At 41.6% G+C, this 22,095-nt stretch overlaps 2 protein-coding genes across 2 annotated transcripts in view; one reads left to right on the top strand and one right to left on the bottom strand.

Annotated features, from left to right (window-relative positions):
• Positions 1-22,095, bottom strand: part of LOC126565173 (CD63 antigen-like) — a 317,200-nt gene that overhangs the window by 188,028 nt on the left and 107,077 nt on the right. The gene's annotated exons all lie outside the window — the stretch shown is intronic.
• Positions 10,297-20,586, top strand: LOC126564596 (protein amalgam). Its single transcript, XM_050221674.1, has 9 exons — positions 10,297-10,405; positions 10,649-10,767; positions 13,983-14,168; positions 14,495-14,693; positions 15,176-15,307; positions 16,371-16,490; positions 16,568-16,738; positions 16,866-17,069; positions 20,295-20,586. The coding sequence occupies exons 1-9, from the start codon at positions 10,336-10,338 to the stop codon at positions 20,558-20,560; spliced, it is 1,467 nt and encodes a 488-aa protein (XP_050077631.1). The 5' UTR covers positions 10,297-10,335; the 3' UTR covers positions 20,561-20,586.

Here is a 22,095-nt window from a genome sequence, read left to right as displayed (position 1 = left end):
CAATTTTTTATCTTTTAATTTTATAAGCTTTACCAGCATCTATCATTATTTGGAACTTTTTTATCAGGGACACTCAGCTGAATTAGTCAGCAGAACCGATCATGGTTGCCATCCTTTTATATCAATTCAAGGCTATTACGACTTCTTCATGCCTTAGCGACCTTCTACATCACGCCGGCCACCAATTACTTATTAGGCTTGCTGATAACCTCGTCGTTGGCTAGTGAGTCGTCATTACTGGGGAACGGTCCAGTTGGGATTTGACTCCCAGTCCTGCCGTGTAAAGACCGTAGCTAAAACAAAACTAAAGCTTATAAACACAATTTATTGGCCATTGTGAATTTCATTTGCTTAATGTTTGCTAAGGCTTTGGGTCTTTAAGACCTCATTCATCTCATGAACTAAACTTCATGCTTTCGAACGCATCATTTGTCATCATTTTACCGAACTCGTGTCTCAGAGGTATCAGTTAGCGCTGAGACATTGGATATTATGTATGATTTTTATTACATACTTAGCCAGATGTGGCCTGATTAGGATATATTTTAAGGATTATTTGAACCTCAGGAGGCTACAAGCACCAGTGGTCCTTGCAAGAATATCTATAATAATTTTTCAATTAAGGTTTCTTAAAGTTTTCTGAGAGTCAAACATAATGCAATTCATCACCTCCTAATGCCACAACTCTACATTTTTGCACTCGTTCGTCAGAAGAAAGCTTCGTGATTAGGAAGTCTATAATGCATGACTCGGCCGCCACAAAGATAAAAAAAATGAAAATTGTACATATTTTATAAGACTTCACAATATTCTTCTTCCTTTTCGGCTTGGCTAAACGACGTTTTAGGTCAAGCAGGCTTTCAAAATGGCTCACTAAACCAATTAATACTACGTATTTGGATAGGCAGTCTTCACTACGAAGGATCGGTCCGGATGCGATTAATACCCCGGTTCAGTCGTGTGAAGATCGATGTCGATGTCACTTTTATATGGAATAAGCTTGAGAATAGAATTTGTAAAAGGAATCTGCATTGTTAGTAACTTCCAATTTGTGAGTAAAACATTCATTGAGTTCATGAGCTTACGATTCTTTGAATACATCACATTTGTTTGCTCTCCACCAAGTGATCTTCGAAGTTAAGAATGGAGTTGTAGACATAATTTTTGTTTTGCAAAACATGTTTTTCAGGTTGAAGAATCCGTATCTTCGAATTCTAAAGAAAATATAAATAAACAAATGATGGAACACGGACTGCTTCAGTCTTCCTTCCTAGTATTAAATATAATTTCCCACTATTATTCATCATAAAACGAACATTTTAAGGATAATCACCGCAATTCCTTAGAAAGCGTAAGAACAATCCCGATCCCGAAATAGTTATAATTCACATTTATTGCTTCCGTTTTGCAATACTTTCACACTCTACACTCTGCGCATGGATGCTAATCTTCCTAATGCAGATGGACCCTCCTATAGCTGCATCTCACTTCGTTTCACATCGTAGAAATCTTCTCCCCATATATGTCCCCACCATCAATTCGTCATAACGGTACCAATTTTCCCAGTTGAACACGTTGAATAATGGTCCTCGCCATAACAACCCCCATTATCGTACGAGAACGAATGGGGCTAGCTACAAAGTTGCCCAAGTATCAGTGTGTCCGTTGTGTGAGAACCAAAAAAAAAAGCTCTAGCAAACCTCACAACACAGGTTAGGACGGGGAAGGTGGGTAGGCGGCCAACCCATAAAGCGAGTGAGAAAAAATGACCAAAAAGTACTTTTACACTCGATCAGACAACAAAGGCAGGGCGGCCCAACAGCGCAAACAGGGAGGGGGAATCGCGTGATTCGCGTGGACTGTGGGGAAGCGCCCAGGTTCGTGGGGGGAAGGGATTGGACGGATGGGAAAAAAGGTTGTACTTTCCGGGACAAATTTCCCGTTCCCGATGGCTTGTCAAGCGTATCGAAGATGTTTATGTTGTTGGCCCTCGCCATGGCTACTTTTACCATAATCGAATCTAAATCCACCGCCATTCAGCCAAGCATAATGACGATATACGAGGAAATGTAATAAACTCCTCGAAACGTCCTTTTTTTCTCCAGGGGGATTTTTTTTTTCTTTTGCTTCGTTCTTGGCATCGGCATCGTGCCGGTGAGTGTGGTGAGGCTCGTCCGGTGATGATCGGTGATAAAATTTTACAACGTGCCGCCGAGAAAGCATTCGTATAATAGACTCGGTTAGTTTGAATCTATCTCATACGCGACGTGACAAGAACGCTACATACTTTTATGAATTTAGAGCACGTTTAACATGTGGGTAACATTACCGATTGCATCCCAGATAATGGAATATTGTGACCTGTAAAGTGCTTCGCTTTTATCGGTTTCTTTCAATAAGCGGTTCAATTATATGGCGTCGTTTTGCTGTAAATATATTAAAAGTTATTTTGAAGTACAGCTAGAGACTGCGAATTTAGGATAATTTTTATGTACAGATGTAATATTGAAGAGTTATTTACTGGTATGTAACGGTCAAGAAACTACTACAGTAGATTGGTTCGTGTCATGGCTCTCATCCCAGAGCGAATATCTTAGAAATAGGGAGACAAACGTCTATTTAGGGATATACGCGTCTGTTCTCTGACAACCTCCATCGGATGACCTGTTTCGAATTATTATACAACCAACATTGAAGTGCAAGTGATTTTCAAAGCATGTTAAAAGCTAAAAGAATCCAAAGACATATTTTTTCGAATGCCTTGGTTTAGCTGGGAAGATCGCCCGGAACATCCAAGTCTTCCGTTCTCCCCAATGACGGCCATTCTGAAGATTTTCCTCCCTATTCGTAGGGCCACAGACTGTTCTTCTCTCCAATCATTTGTTAACTCTATTTCTACCTGATGTGTCACCAATCTCCTCCATCTGTATACCGACAAATGAAGTGTTATGTCCTTTTCTCGTTCTTATCAGCCCTAGAGGTTCAACTACTCAATTAATGGATGCCCGCTGAGTTGTGTCTTCCCAGGACGCGACCTGGTAGTGACACTTGACACTAAGCTTCTTTTCGACGACCATATCGCGATCCTGGACAATTCAGCTTACCGGACACTTGGACCGAAAACTATCCTCAGAGTTATCGGACCTTCAGTGCTTTAGAACGCTGTAATGTCCGCTATTGAATATTGAACGCTTGTCCGACCGATATTCGAATTGTTTTGACCGCCCGAGTTGAGAGGGCTCAAAAATTTTTTACTCGCATTGCGATTAGGAGCATTCTTGGTCGCTCCCTGGTTGAACTACCCGACTCAACTCGGAGTCATTATTTGGTGCTTCGCTCATTGGAATCGAGACGTTCCCAGGCACAAGCCATATCTATCGTCCGATTGATTCTTGGAGTTTCCGTCACGCAATCCCTCCTTTCTGTTATTCCTTTATATGTCCCCTCACGATCCCTTCATCTTTAAAGATTGCTGCACGCCGCACAGTATTTGGCTCAAACGATCCACTGCTGGTTTGTTTCCGTTATTTCAATGCTTTTTCTGACTATTTTGACTGTGGCACCTCCCCGACTTCTTTCCTTTCTAGACTTTCTCGCTCTTTTACTTTTTAATGTTCCTCCTATTCTAATTTTATGCTTTTTTCTTCGATCTGGGCTCAGTTTTTACTCTGGCTCCTTAAGTTTGCTATAGATTTTAAGTTTAAAATTAGATTAAGTTTAAAATTATATAACCCGAAAGGAAAACAGTTTTATTAATAAACATTAACAATAACAAGCATTCTAGTTCATAATGCACTCATTATGAACAAGTGCAGTTCCGCAATTTCAGCTTACATTTTATTTATGACTGTTGTCTTGGTAACATCAAACAACGCGAGAGCTATGCAAATAAATAGGAAAAATGCCACAATTTAATTTTCGATAAATCATCCGTAGCGTACAAGTTAAATACATATTTGATAACCAAACAACTAATAGCAAAACGTGCCGATCCCTGCTATACACCATTGCCAATGTTACTGAATGTGGGCCAATTTATTTGCCTCAAAATAAACAAAAAATCCTTTTCATAAGTTTTGCTGGACAGCGCGTTCTATCATTGATCAATACGCTAAGTCAACAGATGTGCCTATCGATGGGGAGTTTGATACACGATATACCACCATGTACATCAATCCCGACAAGGCCAATAAATTTACATAAACTGAACAAATATGCCATACAATACTCTATACTTTTCTGTACACAATTATATGCTACTTAAAACGAACTACATACAATACTACTTATTGGTATGTTTAAATAAAAACTTTATCAGTTAACATCAATTATTGACGGGCTACATTGATCACTTTTCAAAAATTGTTGCATTGAAAATAAATATATCAATCAAAAGGCATGATATTGAACAGAGAAGCATTTTAAAAATCTGAACAATTTAACAATTTTTTTTGAATGCAGGTATTGAACTATGATAAAACTGGTATTGATCAATAATTGTTAAAAATGCTTAATGAAAAAGAAAATCAACCATTTCACCCAAATAAGAATTGCAACGAAACCAGGAAAACGGCAAACCGTCCAAAGAATGGCGAAAATTAACATTCCTCCCCAAAAAGGAATGTCAACTGCATCGTGCGTGTAAAAGTGTAGTGTGCCAAAACTGAAAACTGTCACACTTTGACCTCATCCACCGACGATGAAATATTTCCAAACGTGTGTCACAAACCGACCGCGTCGCCATTCACTCTCCTTTCTCCAAAGCTTCTTCGCAATGCAATTGGCATTAATCCGGCTTGCAGTAGCGATTTAATTTATCTGCCCCAATCGCATACCTTGCCCGTTCGATGGCGATGAATTATGTGGATGGATTTTATTTAATGCGAGCGATAATCCGGGGTTTCTTTTTTTTGTGAGCAACAGTGAACCAATTTGAAACGGATTTCATACGGTTCGGTTCCTGTCGCCAGACGCTTGCTTTCAATGATTGATCTATAATTTTATATTTTTGTTTTCTTTCGAACTACCCTTCGAACAAAACTATTCCACGCTGAGCTTAAATGTTGTTGTGCGATATTAAAGTGGCACGGCCACATAGCAAGTGCTGCCGCTCTAAAAAGCACAAGGACGCTTTAGAAGCGCCACATTGCTTCCGAAACACGGCCCCGTATGGAGCACGATCAAATGGTAATCAATTGAATGGTCTAATTAAAATCAAGTTGACAGCTGCGACGTTACGTTCATAATAAGGCACTCAACATTCGGTACATCCTGCCGGCTATTAAAACCGCAACCCGTGTGCCGCTTTTCACGCCCACCGAAACCGCGCCCGCAATGGGTCGGAAATAGATTCCGTATTCATATGCGGGGCACGGGTCACGAATATACGAAAAGCGTGTTGCTGCGTCTAAGGAGCGACTTGCACGGGTCGAACAGACACCGACCGTACGTGAGGATGAAGTTGAAATATTCAAATACTATTCGGCCATCATGGCGACATGACGGTGGTGGTTTGTGGTGCCTCAAAAGGCTGGTTCAACGTTGACAAAGTTTCGTTAGAACTAGATACGCCTGACGGTTTGTTAGCTTTTCATGATGGTTTGTAATGAATAATCTTTCGAATATTAGATTACACTGATTTACATTTGCTGTTAATTTTATAATAAAGCTCGATAGTTACAGCTCTATCACCATACCAAGAACGTTATCGATCGAGGTTGTGATCAAATATATTACTACGTAAACTTTTAGCTATAATCTTTAATAAATTGTACAAATACTACCTTTCTAATAATCACTTATATGTGATTTTCCATTAGTGGATTTTAAAATTAATTTTCAAACATGCTTAAAAAACAATGACAAGCACCATCTTGCATGTTTTTTCTTCTTAAAGATATGGTAGGTTGTGCCTGACTTTCTAGTGACTTACTACTAGTACTACTGTGTCCAAAAAGTAAGGTGACATTGGATGTCAAGTTTCGCGCGCCAAAAGCCCCTTGTTTTTATTTTTCGTTTTTCAATATATATGTTTTTGACAGTTCTGTCAGCTTTCAAGTCACAACATCAACCCGGCTAGGAGTGACAATTTCTTTTCGGAGCTGCCTTAAGTATTTTTGTCCATATTGACCATGTCCAAGTTTGTGGAGCAGTGCGCATGTATCATATCTGCGGAAACATTGCGGATGTTACAAAAAGCCTTCGGGGAAGAATATATGTCGAAGAAAAAGGTGTAGAAATGGTAAAGTGATTTCAAGAATGGCCGTGAGAAGGTCGAAGACGTGGACCGTCCGGGGAGACCATCCACCTCGACCGATGACGCTCACGCCGTCCAAATCAAGGATTTGGTGGTCAACAATCGTCGGTTGACGATACGAGACCTTTTGGAAAGTGTCGGGATTTTCAAAGCTTCGGTCAACACCATCCAGAAAGATGTTAGGGGTTGAAGCGGGTGAAGTCTCGCACGGTGTCTGAACCGAACCTGAAATGCCTGACCCGCGGTCCTCCATCCGGCGAAAGCGGCCAGATTTGTGGAAAAACAGCGTCTGGTTTTTGCACCACGATAATGCGCGCCCTCCCATACGGCTATCATTTTGAGGGAGTTTTTCGCAACAACTGGCACCCATATTGTGCCGTAACCGCCGTATACGCCAGATTTGGCACCGACCGACTTCTGGCTGTTCAACAAGCTAATACGGCCACTTCGGGGACACCGTTTTGACACTATCGAGGAGATAGAAGCCGCAGCGGCGGCGGAAATGAAGGACATTCCAGCATTCGCGTTTTCCACCTTCTTCGAGGAGTAGGAGAAGAGGTGGAAGAGGTGCATTGCATCGGAAGGTGATTACTTCGAAGGTGACTGACTTTAATTTGGCCTAGTAAAAAGCCATTAAAGAAAATAACCTTAAGCCATTTTATTGCTAGGCTTATTGATTCCACGTACATAGTAAGATAGTCAGTACTTAATTTGGGCGTATAGTACGGATATAATACAATTCCTAGTTATGCCTTGTGAAGATCGGGAATAACCCAAAAATATTGATTTTAAAACCTTTTCAAAGGATCGAGCAGAGGACAGAATACAATGAGATATTCAAAATAGTAGACCAAATTAGATCAGCGATTTTTATACCAAATGTCAATTGTGATGGCAGTAGCAATAGACCTTGTTATATTTTTTTGTCGGAAAAAACCTCCATCTTAACGGACCTCAACGACGAAATCTAAGGGCAGTGCGAAAATTTCACTTTCTTTGAGTTATTCGACCGATGTCTAGTCATCAAAACGACGCCGGATTTGTATCATAATAATTCTTCATATTTTGCGATCTCCTTTATCTGGATACCCGACTATTGCCAAATAACTGGAGCACGCTGATCGGGTGACGAAAGAAGGTGCTCGCTTTGAGGTAATTCTTACACGTACAATATACCCTCAGAAGCTGTTTTTGCCGACAGTACATCCTGAATAATTTGCAGAAATGGTGGTGCACTGACGACCGTGGACATCTATAGTACTTCATTTTATCTACAGTGAGGCTTCTCCCTGGTAATCGTTAGTGGAACGTTTATTCGAATGATTTAACGAATAAAATCAAACCATTACTCACTAAATGCCCCCTATCAACGCATAGGTCTGCCGAAAAAAAGGCAATGCCCGTGTGGCACTTGATGTAGTCGTGTCTGGGTTTTGATGTCACTCAGCCTTAGTGACTGTCTTTGGAATAAACAAAGACAACGCAAATACGAGACCTGTTAGCCCTGTGAGATGTGGAGTCTAGACTTATTCAATCTTTCTTTCAACATAGTTGTCCATTATCTTCTTCTTCTTGGCTTGACGAGCTATACGATCACGCCGGTCATCGAAGCGCTTACTACACTTGCTGATGCACCACGTAGTTGAGTTGTCAGTTTTCACTACGGGGGGACGGCCCGGATGGGATTTGAATCCCGGCCCCGCCGTTTAAAGACCAGCGCCACTGTCGCCTACACGACCGGGCCGCCCCACGAAGCATTTACTGCACTTACTGATACACCACCTAGTCGAATAGTCAGCTTTCACTGCGAGGGAACGGTCCGGATGGGATTTGAATCCCGATTCTGCCGTACGAGTCCATTGGACGATTGTCAAATCGTAATTCTTATCCTTTACTGTTACGATTTTTTTTTCGTTTTTTTATAGAGGCTTTGAGTCTTAGAGACTACATTCGCCTTTCTACTGTATAAAAAAAAGATGATTTATTCTAATACAAAACTATCGTGTATGTGGCTTAAATATTATGGAAAACTATTGCCTATAAAATTATGGAAACTATTATGGCTTATGGTATCGTATAAGTTTGGACTATTGCTTAAATTTCTTTGTATAAATGACTGATGCGTAAAAATCTAATGAGGCGGTTCTGCTGGAGTTTGTCGGGTGATAGGATTGTCGTTAAATCAGTTTCTAGTTGACAGATGGCTCGGTTTGTCGTGTATCCATGGCAATCGGTGAGGATGTGTAGGACGGTGATGTCAACACCACAGAAGCTGCAGAGTGGAATACTGGATTTTTCTAGGAGGTAGGAGTGCGTAAGGCGGGAATGACCTATACGAAGGCGGGAAAGGACTCGTTGGATGTGGCTGGATTCGGTATCTTCCCATGAAGAGGTGTTGTTCTTGATAGGACGGAGTTTGTTGCTGAGGTCTACGTTGTGCCATGTGGAGTTCCAGTGTTGGGAGATGATGGTGTTGGTGAAGCGTATGGCATCACGGCGTGTTGTATGGTTCGTCAGGACGGAGCCGACCGTCGTTGGTCGGCTTTCTTGTTTCCGTTGATTCCGGAATGACCCGGAATCCAACAGAAAACGATTGTCGGGAATGCAGGTATGGAGTCTAGGAGCTGGATGTGGGGGTCTTTGGAAGTGCCGTGTTCCAGGGCAGCCAGAACACTAACACTGTCGACTGTTACGATTCAAACTTCCATTTACATACAATTGATGGTATCTCATTCTATCAAGCAAAAAACGAAGCCATATTCTACCTTTACCAGTTACCTAGAAATTGACGCGTCTTGTTAGATAAAAAAAAAACACGTATGTTCTCGATGAAACACGTTTTGCTTGGGTTGTAACTATTATCCCATACGTTCTGCACAACCCATTACATAGATCACCCAGCACGGCCAACCAGTCCGTCCCAAAAGGCAATCACTAAAAGCATATGTGCAGCTGCACATATTTTCAAATTAACAACCTTTCACTTGCACCAAAGCACCATATTTCATCGCTCGGGCTGATGCTGTGCGGACCCATTTGTCGCCCCATTTTTCCGTAAAATATTATAATAACTAAAAAAAAACCCCAACCAACAAAGAAGTGTACTTAAATTTCCAGCTTCACGGCTTACATCTTTAAATATTCACACCCGCAAAACGGCCATCGTATCGTGCAAATGTGGTAGGGTAGTGCAGTGCAGTGTGTGCGTGCAGAGTGCGAGCAGCCAACGAACAAGAAGAGAAAGTGTATTTCCCGTTTGCAATCAACATTTTAATGTCCACTCCAAAAAAAAAAACAATGCACTCGCGCCAACGAAATGTGAGTGAGATGAGGGGGCATGCATTTTGTTTCGGTGCATTACGCGGATGAATAAAACGCTGCTCGCCACAGTTCACGCATCAGCGAGCGGACTGTGAAGAGCCGATCTAACGGTCGTTCACCACCCGATTGGGAAGGTGAGTGTGCAAGGGGTGAACTTTGGCAGGGTGGGGTGGTGAATGGTGAGAACGATTTTCACAGCAATGGGCAACGCCAGGCGGCGGTGCAGATGCAGCTGAGCAGGCTTCTCGCGGCCGATGCTGAAAGGTGGTCTTCGCGTACCTTCACGATTCGCAGCGATACAATGCAGCGGCGAACGGATTCGTAAGGACGCTAGTGAAGTGTTTCTCCCCGCAAATAATGGGCGTCGGATGGGTGCATTTGCAATAAGTGCAGCAGCAAGTGGGCAGCAACGATGGTGCAGCACGGCTTAAGCCAACCAAAGTGGTAGTGACTCATCCTCATCCGGGCGGTACGAGTGGTAAAGTGTGAGTGAAGTTTTTCGAGGGTGCGAAACAACATAAAGCGAAGCGAAGCGAATAGAACAAAATAAAAAAAAGCGTACAGGGATTAAGGACCGATTTTACCATCGCGCATTAGCGGGTAAATTGTGCTCAAGAAGTAGCGGAATAGTGATACAGACGTACTCGAGCAATCCGGCAAATAGTACAGTGGGTGAGCGAAAAGAAAAGGAAACAAAGTTAGACAACAGCGCACCAAAAAACCGAATGCACCACGGCAAGCAGTGAAGGGCCGCAGCGATGGGATACATAAATCTGCTCGAACTAAAGCTTTTGTTAAATATATCATTAGTCGTGCTGCTGGTAAACGGTAAGTTTTGTATTCGAAATTTAATTTCTCGAATTAGTATGATTTATGCGCGACGGTAAATAATCATAATGGATGACATAAAGCAGCGAAACCGGGAACGCCTTCCTATGATATCCCACGATTGCTCTGTTCGCGGATTCGTGTGTTTTTGCTTCCTTTTTTGCATTCAAAACAAACGAACGATGAAAATTGTTTCGGGGTTTCTCTATTGCTTATTTGTTTGCTCGTCTCGCTCGGTGATAGGACATGGCACTCAGACGGAGGCACAGCCGGAGTTTTTGGCACCGCTGGACAATCTTACGGTGACGCAGGGCCGTGACGTATCGTTCACTTGCGTCGTTAACAATCTCGGACAATACAGGGTAGGTAGTAATGAGCTTATTGCAAAACATTGTTTATTTCCGCGATATGATCCTATATTTTCATAACAAACACATTCTTTGAACTAAAACAATTAAAGGTGATAAAAATTTTAAATCCACGAGGATTCTGTTATTCACAGCATGATATAATTCAATAGTATTCATTGTACTCAATGGCCGGGGATTCCATCTTCCACAGCGGTCTGAAATCGACTAAAATAATAGCTTTTTCCTTGTTAAAGCAATATCACTCAAATGCTAATATGCTTAAGTAGAATTATAAATTGCTCCGCGTGTTGCGAGCTATCGCAGTTCGTGCAGAAGTGACCCGGGGATGACTTCCAAAAATTATGCTTTTGTTTTTTTCTCGTCCTTTTCCCAACCACCAAAAACACTCTAAACTCTGTCGATCGGCCCATGTTCTGCGCCCATTCAGTGGCAAAGCAGCCACAACCGAAGCCCATTTAATACCGCGCTTCGCTCGCCTGAGTTATTGATGATCTCATTTGAGAAATTTATTGAAAACAAAGACCAACTTTTATTGACACGCAGGCAACAACCGTCGTGCAGTACACGGGCAGGCTGCGTTTAACAACGTCCCGGAACGGCACCCGCCTCGGCCGAGAAATTGGCAAAATCACTGCCTAATGAAAAGCGTACATAAAAGTTGAGGGAAAAACAAAATCAATTTTTTGTCTACTTTCCTTTTTTCGAGTTTTCTACAGCACTTTTTTTTAAATATAGCTTGTTCATGTTGCAAGAAGCAACGCTACAAAACGTGACGCTAAATTCTATACCACTACCAACACGTTAATATGGAAGTACTCACCTTATGCAGCAACCTTTCGTTGTAGACACTCACACACCGCTAAGTGCGCGTCATAGTGGCTCTAATCGTACATCACAGCGCCTAAAAGCAGACATTGTGGATGACACACCTGTAACTGCACTGTCAACAGGCACAGCGCTTGTCAGCCACTAATTACGTTACAATGATTAAACTATTGCCTCGGGATCACGATTCAAGCACTATTCGACCTTTATTTCAACTAAGCTGGGTTTGTTATTTGCGCAGAAAAGCAAGGCATCAACTTCTACCTGGCCCTACCGGCCAATGAAAACGAACACCGCGGCTACATCAGACGCACTCGATTTGAACATATGAGAAAAGAAACCCTTATTTTACACCACTGATCACTACCTACTGATCGCTAGTTTTACCACAGAAAGTGCACTATTTGTCACTCTTTTGCCCAAAATCCCGAACGATCACCCCCGCGTATTTTACGATTATACCGTACGCTACGAATGGCTGTTATCGAATGTGATTATGATATGATTGTCAGGCAATTCCGGCACAATATACCGATGCGTACGCAATCAAAATAAAGCCACCGCTTTCGTAGTGGTGGTGTATCGATCGCTTGATCTCGATCAAGCTAAGCACTCATGCGGCGCTCACTCACACCTAAAGTTCATTGGAACTTGTTTGGACGCACATTTTGTCAACAACTAGCATCATTCTTCATGGGAGTAATATAAACCTGATCGCTTCATCCGAGAAGAAACTTTCTCTCTCTCGCTCTCTCTCTCTCTCTCTCTCTCTCTCTCTCTCTCTTCTTGGCTTAACGACTTAGTAGATCACGCCGGCCATCCAATGGCTCACTAAACTCACTGATACCACGTGGTTGAATAGTTAGTCCTCCCTACAAGGGTACGCAGGTACTACCGTTTGAAGACTGGTGCCGTTGTCGCATTACCACCGGGCCTCAGGCTCGGTGGAGACTGTAACTTTGCAATTTCGGAGAGGATGATACCAACGGAACCGCTGTTGTTGTTTGGGAATTTCAACACGCCAGCTTAATGCTGGAACGCATCTCCAACCGACGCAAATTCATTCCTTCCCATATTATGGTCCGAGTCGCGCCAATGACATGTCCTTCATCAGACTGGTACAATTTTCAGGTGTGTAAAACTCAATGGAGCGCCAGCAGGATCTTCTTTTATGTCAATCCAGCGATAAAGTCGGCTTACTATATCGTCAATGAATCCTCCTCATTGCTGACCACCACGCACAATTACCATCTTGCACTCGATCTGAGTGTTACATTTCCGTCTAATTATAACATTTGTTTTCCGGAAAATCAACCTTCACGGTCACCAAGGATGCCAAGACGATGTACTTGCCACACAGAGACACTCAAGGCCGCTATAAATAAACGATAAAAAAAACATCACCTGGCACAAAAACTTGGATTTGGGAAGCCATATGCTGTGATTCTTATTTTATTTGTTAATGACTGCAATCCGTGTCCTTGCCAGTGATTTGCTGGCGATATAAAAATATTCATTCCCGTACTTTCGTCTTCTGATTGTAGCACTGTGCTAAATCATCTTATCAAATTCTCTGTTTGGTGGGAGTGTAATGGATTTCTGTGTCTCTTTTTGGCGTAAATATGATAGGCTTGCATGGGATTCCTTCTCGTATAATATAAAAATAAACAGTCTGACCTCCGTGAAGGATTTGAATGCCCGATTGGAAGAAAAAAATGGACGCACAATAAACATGCGAACTTTGTCGTTATTAAAACAAATAGATCTCTACAAAACAGATCATTACAAGAATGACCTCTAAAATTCGAGATCCAATTTGTTTGAAGGAATTGTACTTGTGCTGGGTTCATTCCGTCTCGGGCTTCGACAGCGTTGCCTGGATCCTGGGTAAATCATCGCTACGCAGACAATAGAGAGGACTCTGGGAAAGTTACCGTGCGTAACTACTTCATTAACTATATCCTTTTCTCAGAACTCGAAGTTCCTTCTTTTCTTTCTATACTACTAGGATACATTTTTACACCTGTGCAAGATGGTTTCGTATAAGGCAGCAATGCAGTCTGAATATTAATGTTTTATACATTTCGTCTAAAACATACAAAAATTTACACATCTTTAAACGTTTACACTCTCAGAACTATAACACAAGAGATGATCGTAACACACTTAAATTTTAAATTATTTCGTATTTTTGTATTCTCTCCGATTCTAAACTCTAAACATCACTGCATGTGAACAGAAATGTACCGATGCTTTACAGAATACGTAACATCGCTGAATACGTGGGAGGGTACCCTACCTCTTCAATCGATCCAAATCAGAATCCATCAGTTCTCAAACTGGAACTAACAAACCGCATCGCACTCATCTATCACATACAGGTTGCGTGGATAAAGTCCGACTCGAAGGCGATTCTCGCCATCCATACCCACATGGTTGCCCTCAACCCACGGCTATCCGTCACCCACAACGGTCACAACACGTGGAAGCTGCATATATCGCACGTGCAGCTCAACGACTCCGGCAGCTACATGTGTCAGGTGAACACGGACCCGATGCGGCATCAGGTAAGCGTCAGCCAACGTAACAACGTAAGCCGTTCCCGTTTAGCTTGTGATTTTAAAGCTAAGGACTCGTTAAATTGTGCACAAAACAAAAAAAAACAATAGGGACATAGCAGAAAAAAAGACTCATTCGCTCCCTCGAGCTAGCATTAGAACAGGTAGTTGATGATCCCATCGGTGGGTATTACTGAGAACAGAGAAATGACTCATCTTTTTCATTCTCATCGAGCGAATGGGATCTCAGGCACAGCATGTACTTACAGCATTCTCCGGCACTCCGTCCGCTTTAACCTGCATTGTAAGCTAACCAAGAAAAACCATAATTACAGTCGGGCAACCTGGACGTCGTCGTGCCGCCGGACATACTGAACGAAAACGAACCCAACACGCTCGAGGGTGGGGTGGCCAACGAGGGTGGCAACGTGCAGCTGGTGTGTCAGGCGACGGGCGTACCAGAGCCAGCCGTACAGTGGCGGCGCGAGAATGGAAAGGATATTGTCGTACGTACGGAGGGTCGAGAAAAACAAGGTAATTCTCAGGAGTAAATAGCACATACAAACAAGACATACACACACACAAAAAAAAAAGCAGCACACAACTTTCATCTGGATGTTTTCCCCGCAATTTCCCGGTCCCTTGAATGAACCATAGTTTCTGACGTGGCGTTTGATTTACTAACTACTTCTCAGCTGACCTATCCTACCGCGGTAAAGGTTAGCTCCAACGCCAGTTAATTACCGAACAATGCGGAAAGATTCCTTTACATTGGCTCCGCTTTTTTTTTGTGCAGCCCATTCTGTAGTTTAAAGTTTTCCCGACTTCCTCCTACACCGAACAAAAAAATTAAATGGCAAGAGTGGAAAACTGTTACGTTGAATGTTTTATCTTCTCTTCTTCTTCTGCTTGTGCACTTTTTTAAGTTTAAATCGATTTTAAACCTTTTTTTTTAAACCAACCTCTTTCACGCTTTATCTATCTATCCCTTTGTGATGTCTCTCCCTACCCGACAGTCGTAAAGTTTGTCGAGGGCGAACGACTCGTCCTGAATCAGGTGCAACGGACCGACATGGGCGGATATCTCTGCATAGCGTCGAACGGTGTACCGCCTTCCGTCAGCAAACGATTCGATGTGCAAGTAAACTGTAAGTATTTTACTTGTTTGCCCTTCTCATTATCTTCCCCAGGGCGGCTAGAAAGGGCAAATAGTTTAATTCATTTTGTTACGTTGTTTTTCGAACTATGCTTTAGACGGTGGATGAGGCTAAATTTCCCGAACAAGAATTGGCTTAGTGGACTTTTTTTTTTTGTCGGAGTTAAACAAGCTTTCCAGCGATGTTTTCTTTAAATTGTGTTAGTTTCTTGATTCTTTTAAGTTGTCCTGACTGTATTCTTTGTACAATTTTCTTCGTTGCTATTTATAACGATAATTTGAGAATGAGTTGTTTATTTATCAAGGTGAAATTAAATCAAAATCACTATTGTTACTCAGCTTTATTGCTCTTAGGGAATCTGTTGCTAAAATATTGGTAATAGTGAAAATATCTTATGATCATTTTTTTAATTATTTTCAACTTCGACTCCCCAGATTCATTTGTCTGGTAAAGGTCATATTTACTGTTTTTTTGGTTGAAATTTTAGATTGTATAAAGCAATTTTGTATCTGATGTCATGGATCGAGGATCGTTTTTTGTAACTAATGTCATGTTTCATGTCATGTGTCATGTTGTTAATTTATCATGTTTTTAACGATACAATTAATATTGTTTGCTTCTAGAAAACTTTTCCTTTTTTTATAGCTCTTTGAATTGTTTATTTTTGATTTTTTTATTTTTCACTAGATTTATTCTTTTTAGTTTATTTTTCATCTTCATTGTAACAAACAAAGCAGTAGATTTTTTGTTTTTTAAAGTCCAAAAGATTGATCTGGCAGCATTACTATTAATTTCAATCTGTTTGTTGATTTAACAAAATTAATTAAATAAATATACGGTCAGGCCGTCCTGCAAGAATAAAAAATAAATAAATCAATCCATCTACAAGTCTTGATAACAAACAGGTCAAAGTGAAAGAAGAACCACATTTATAAATTAGTTTGGATTGTTATTTGTTTTTAAAATTGTTGTCGTAGTTGATATTTAAACATTTAAACCATGCATCTTCAAGATGATTAAAATACCTTCGATCACCATTATCCTCCTTCTCCAGTTCCACCAAATGTGAAAGCGGGTAATCAACTAGTAGCAGCACCGGTGGAAAGTCATGTACTACTGCAATGCATCGTGGAAGCATTCCCAACCCCTTTGAACGGTTGGCATAAACATGACGGTAGGTTCGAGTCCAGTTTCTCTCCGTATAACTATCACGCAAACAAACCATAAAATGGCTCCACCGTTTCATAACAGGCATGAAGCTGTACGAGGGCGAAAAGTACACAATCAGCGAGGAAAAGCTCAACGCGTACACCTGGCAGCTGAACTTGACCGTGAAAAATCTACACAAAGGCGACTTCGGGCCGTACATTTGCTCAAGCATCAATGCGCTGGGGAAATCGGATGCAAGGATACGTTTGCAAGGTATGGCACCAACCGATGGAGCGCCATTGTTTCGGAATTTTAATTCACAGTAACGATTCTTTGTGCTGGCGCACTCTTGCTCACCGACTTCCGTGGAACCTTTTTTTTTTTTTGCATTTCCTTGCAGAACTACATCTTCCGCCAAAACCCACCACAACACCAACGCCTTACGTTCCATCAACAGTGAAGCAACCGCGCCGAAAGCAGCACTACTCGTCGCACGGTAAGGGCCACGATGCAAGCAAGGGTGCCAACACCTTCAACCGGGACACCTACATCATTAACCACATACAGGAGAACGATTATCTCGGAAGCTTGATAGTGCACGAAGGTAGGTATTCCTTTGGGGAAATTACTTTCTCGGTGGATGATTTAATGTTGGTTTTGAGGGCTACGTTTTCAAATGAATCTAGCACAGTTTTATTACAAATTTAAATCTTTCATGGATGGAAGTTTTTAACTAACTAAATGAAATAATTTCTTTAAAAATTTCTACATAATTAACTAAATCTATTTGCACTCTCTGGAGGTGGCACATTAAAAGGGACAAATGTTAATGCCAATCAAATGGCAGAATCGTAAAAACATCGATATTCCATCCCCCGTTATTGAAAATAGATTATTCAAACAAGACAAAACAATTATTTCTCAATAAATCCTTACCAAATCGGTTCGTCTCTGCAAAAACAGCAAACGCCATCGATGCAACACCACTTGCATTTAATGAGTATCTACCAATATTGCAGAGCGTACGATTAGCACAGACGCTAATGAACTGATTCGATGCGACAGCATGGAATTAAAATTTAAAATAAAGCGACAAAATCCTTAACACAAAACACATTAGTACACAACAGTGAGGAACAAACGAAAAACTGCACCACACACAATAATCACCTAACCTATTTTGCTCATGTTTTTACGAGCTTAACAGCACCGGATTGATTTGTTTTTCTCGTTTTTTAATCTTTTCACTGTTTAATCTCTGCTGTTGTTCCTTTCATTTTTATATTTTTGTGCTGCCTTTTTTACTCCTTGCTCGGTCATTTTTGTATCGATTGGCCGGCTGATTGAAAACCTCCGGCTGCAGCGCCCGGTTATGATGCGGAGGCTCAATTAATTTTTATTGCATCACAATGAAACACCCCATAACAATAAATTAATTGATGTGATTATCAGCTCTTGGCGTCTTTTTTTTTTTTTCTTCGATGCTTCGGTACGGATCGTGTTTGCGCGTTCGCATTTCGTTGCCCACCCCAGGTGCCTGAACTGCCTGCATTTCCCACCGCTAATGCTGTGCGCGGTAGCGTGCGGTAGAGGATCTTTTTATTTTTAAACAAAGCAACACCGGCAGCAGCATAAAAACACAACGATTATCAATCGCTGTCGGGATCGATGCGTGCAAAAGGATGACGCGCAAAACAGTTCAGTGTGCAAATCAAGTCCTTCAGCTCGATCATCGCATGCATTTATTTATTTTTAATGACACGAACACGATGATAAGGTTAAGAGGTACGCGTAACAACAACAAAAAAAGAGGAAAACTGAAACGTTATGTTCGTCAATTGCGGGGCAACGTATAATCCCCCGACGGCTACGCTACCCTTTAGCCAGCTGGACGACACCTAGAAGTGGATATTCGTTATTAATTATTTGAGTGCAGCTTTCAATCTCCCTCCACCAATGTGCGGTGGTAATGTTGCTTAAGCCTTCGTTTTGGTGGCAAAAATTAAATAATAAAACTACCGGGGTCGTGACATTCCGATGCGTGCACCGGCACAGTGCACCAAACATTTTGTGGACGTGGTGTTTCGGAAATATGTATTAACATGCTGAACCGGTCACGCAAAAACAGCTTCGGCGAATGTGGTGCAATAAAGTAGAAAGAATCAGCTTTTTTTAATTTTCATTCAATATATTATGTGAGCTTGTGCGAATTTCCAAGCTAGCAATGAAAGTTTTCTCTTGAAAGACGCACATGTTTTCCTTTTCAAACTAAATAAATGTTTTGACTACCTATGGATGAACTATTTTAGACCTTTCCGAGTTGATTGGATTTTTCTTATTGCCATGATTAATGATTGGATAAAGCCATCTTATAAAAGCTAATCTAAACAAAGTCCCAAGTTGCTGCTGTGGTCAGTTAAGAATTGCTTTGATCGACGACGTATCCGATACCGCAAGGGTATTTTTCGCAAGCGTCACAATCCTACTCACTTTGAAGGTGAGTTAAGCATAAAAATGTCCTTCTTGTCCCGGATAATTTTCACCACATGGGCGGAGATACTAAAGTTTTGTATGTATTTAGTTGTTTTTCGTTACGGCTTAGCAAAAATTATTTTTATGCTATATTCTAGACAAATCCTAACCTAACTAAGCGAGGAATGTGAGGATCGTTTGACAACGATAAAAGTTTTCTTTCCTCGCTTTTCTGTCCTCGCTGTATAAGAATGACTACTAGGTAGCTGGAATCTGCTTCTTCTTCTAGGTTTAACGATCTTCTAAGCACTGCCGATAGCTCTGGTCAGTCCTCATTGCGGGGGACAGTACGGTCGGGATTTGAACCCTGGTTCTGCCATTTGAAGAACATGGTGAAAAATGTTATAAAATGTGCAGCAGGTATAAACGGTTATCTTCAAGATATGCCCTTGCACAGCTACTGAAAATCAACCCATAATTCTGTTATATTTTGTCTTCGTAAAGACAACTTCAACGACACACCCTCAAGGACCTCGATGCGAGGCGTGATCTATGTCTCATGTTGTCAAACCATGTTTAAACCCTAGACACAATGGTATTGAAAAAGTTTTGAATATTTGAATCCTGTTATTTTACCGACCCTCATCTACCTTAAGACTCCTTTGTGATCACTGGTCGGATTGCAATCGGAGCATCTCTATATGTTCAACATTTAGAAGGTCAAAAGCGTGCTGGGGCTGCAAGATCACAAGAACTACTATCTCATATGCATAATTGATGAGTGAAGTTTCTTTCCTGGAGTATACGAATTATTGGGACTCCGGGGATGGTTGGAGTTGAATAAAAATCATCTACAAGAACAAAGAATCCTATTAGGAGCCCAAAGCTCATCTATTTGATACAGAGTGTTGATAATAGCAATCGATTACTCCTCTGAATCACTTCGGATTTGGCTCCAGATCACAGCTTTGGAATAAAGGATTCATCCGAAGCATCGAAATATACTCCGACATTTTCTAGAAGTCTCTTTGACATTTACTTTTTACCCTTTTAAACCACAACACGAACTTGCTATGATTCTATAAAAGCAGGTTCAATTTATGTTATGAAATAGATTCTATTTTGACAAGTCTTATGGCCCAAAATCGTCCAAAAATGTGAACATTCAATGCTTTCGATAACACAGATAAATTCTAGTAAACTCGTTCCTAAAAACTTCAAACATATTTGTAATATCAATAAATTAAACCCACATCACAGTCGCCATAAAACTATGCAATTATATGCACACATTGGTGAACGAATTTCCATCACGCCATTTTCTGTTCTTCTCGTCACACTGCTCATCATCGCACAGGTAATGGCGGACACGGCCTGGTAGGCATGAACGGTGCCACCATGGGCACCGGCAACGGACTGGGCGGCCCGGGCGGTACGAACGGGGGGCTGGAGAAGCCACGCAACACGCAGATGCCGGTACCGATCCCATCGCGCCAACCGAACGGCTTTCCGCGCGACAAATCCCACGCGATGGACATCTTCAGCCACAGGCGCACGGTTGCGTTCGTTAGTTGTTGTTTGCTAATGATTTATAGTCTGTTGATGCTGCTGACGTTTACATGAAGCCTGCGTTTTGTGGAAGCACCATCCAGCCGTCGGGGCCACAAATTCGGCCCCACACTCGGTACGCCTGCGCGTGTGCATGTCTGTGTGTGCACATTGCCGATAAGTAAGGACGAAATTAGCCACAAAACGCTACGCAGTACGCTCGAGTACTCCACCCTCCCCCCCTTCCATCAATCCCATTATGTTCACGTGTAGGCGCGCGACCCCAAGCGAATCATCCGGAAACAATAACACGCACACGCTGACGCATGCATTGAAGCGGACAAACCGAAAGAAGCGACGCGAGCGATGGAGATTTTGATGCATTTCGATCGTTTTTTGGGGAGGGAGGGTAGCGCGAATGTGGGTGGTGCGATTAGCGCTAATTAAAACAGCTGTTAAATAAACTACTTACAATCATTCACACACAAACAGGCATGTGGCATCACGTGGAAAAACGTCACAGAGTTCACGGTCTACCGACAGGTTCAACGACGTGTTTGAGTGTTATGAACAACAGGGAAAATGCAGCTGATTAGGTGTATTCAGTTAGTGGGAAAAGTTTGTTACAATTATAAGTGCACTTTGTAATAAAAAAAAAATTACCAGAAAAAAAAGAAAGCAAAAAAACATGAAAGCAGAAGTTGAGAGATGCGCCTAAACTAAAATGAGTGGACAGAGTGTATTGAGAGCGTAGCAAAATGTGTCGTTTAGCCGGTGGTGTAATAGAAATTTATAAAGTGTCAAAGTGAATAGTTTAATCATGCATGAAAGAGCTTGTACAGAAATCAAATGAGGGAAGGAATGTACATAATGTTACATGGAAGAGGTTGTTTAGGTTATCATTCAGGTGTTTGCCCCTTTTGGTTCAACTTGTGTTCTTATGATATCTTTTGAGATAATTGATGTTATTTTATATAAAAAAACAAGTTTTTCATTATTTTTCATCTCTCTTGTTTGTCGTATGTTATATATTTTACTTACTAAAACCTTGCCATACTAAAGATATTCCTATCAACAAAATCTAGATCCTTCATCTAACTCTTCATGTTTCTAAGAAATATCCAGTTGAACGCTCAAAAAACCATCGCCATTAAATTCTAAAGCATAAACTTATGTAGCAATACTAGCTTTTCCCATAATTTTTATTCGAAAGTCAATATATTCCATCTCACTACCAGCCAACGGAGTAACATGAGCGCAAAAGTCGGAAAAGCACGGGTAACGAGAACCCAAAACCACCGACCGGTTTTGCTACCGGGGTTCGATAATGAAGATGCGAGCTTTTTGACGTGTTCCAAGCACGCACCGAAAGGATGTTGCAACGCACCAGAATGTTGGTATGTGATCCAGGGACTCTCCCACCCCTGCCTCTCAACCTGACCAATTTGGCAGCCAACGCACAGCAGACGGAGGTTGGGATCTTAATTTTCTCGCCTGTCGTGCCATGGTTTACGATATAATTTTAATTAATGTTTATGCATCAGCTTTCGCTGGTTGATCCTTGGGAGCAAACTGGAGCGTATGTGAGCCTGGAACGATCATGACGCGTG

Source organism: Anopheles maculipalpis, chromosome 3RL (assembly GCF_943734695.1).
Source record: "Anopheles maculipalpis chromosome 3RL, idAnoMacuDA_375_x, whole genome shotgun sequence".
In the NCBI taxonomy this organism is placed as follows: domain Eukaryota; kingdom Metazoa; phylum Arthropoda; class Insecta; order Diptera; family Culicidae; genus Anopheles; species Anopheles maculipalpis.
This window is presented reverse-complemented; position numbering and strand designations above follow the sequence as displayed.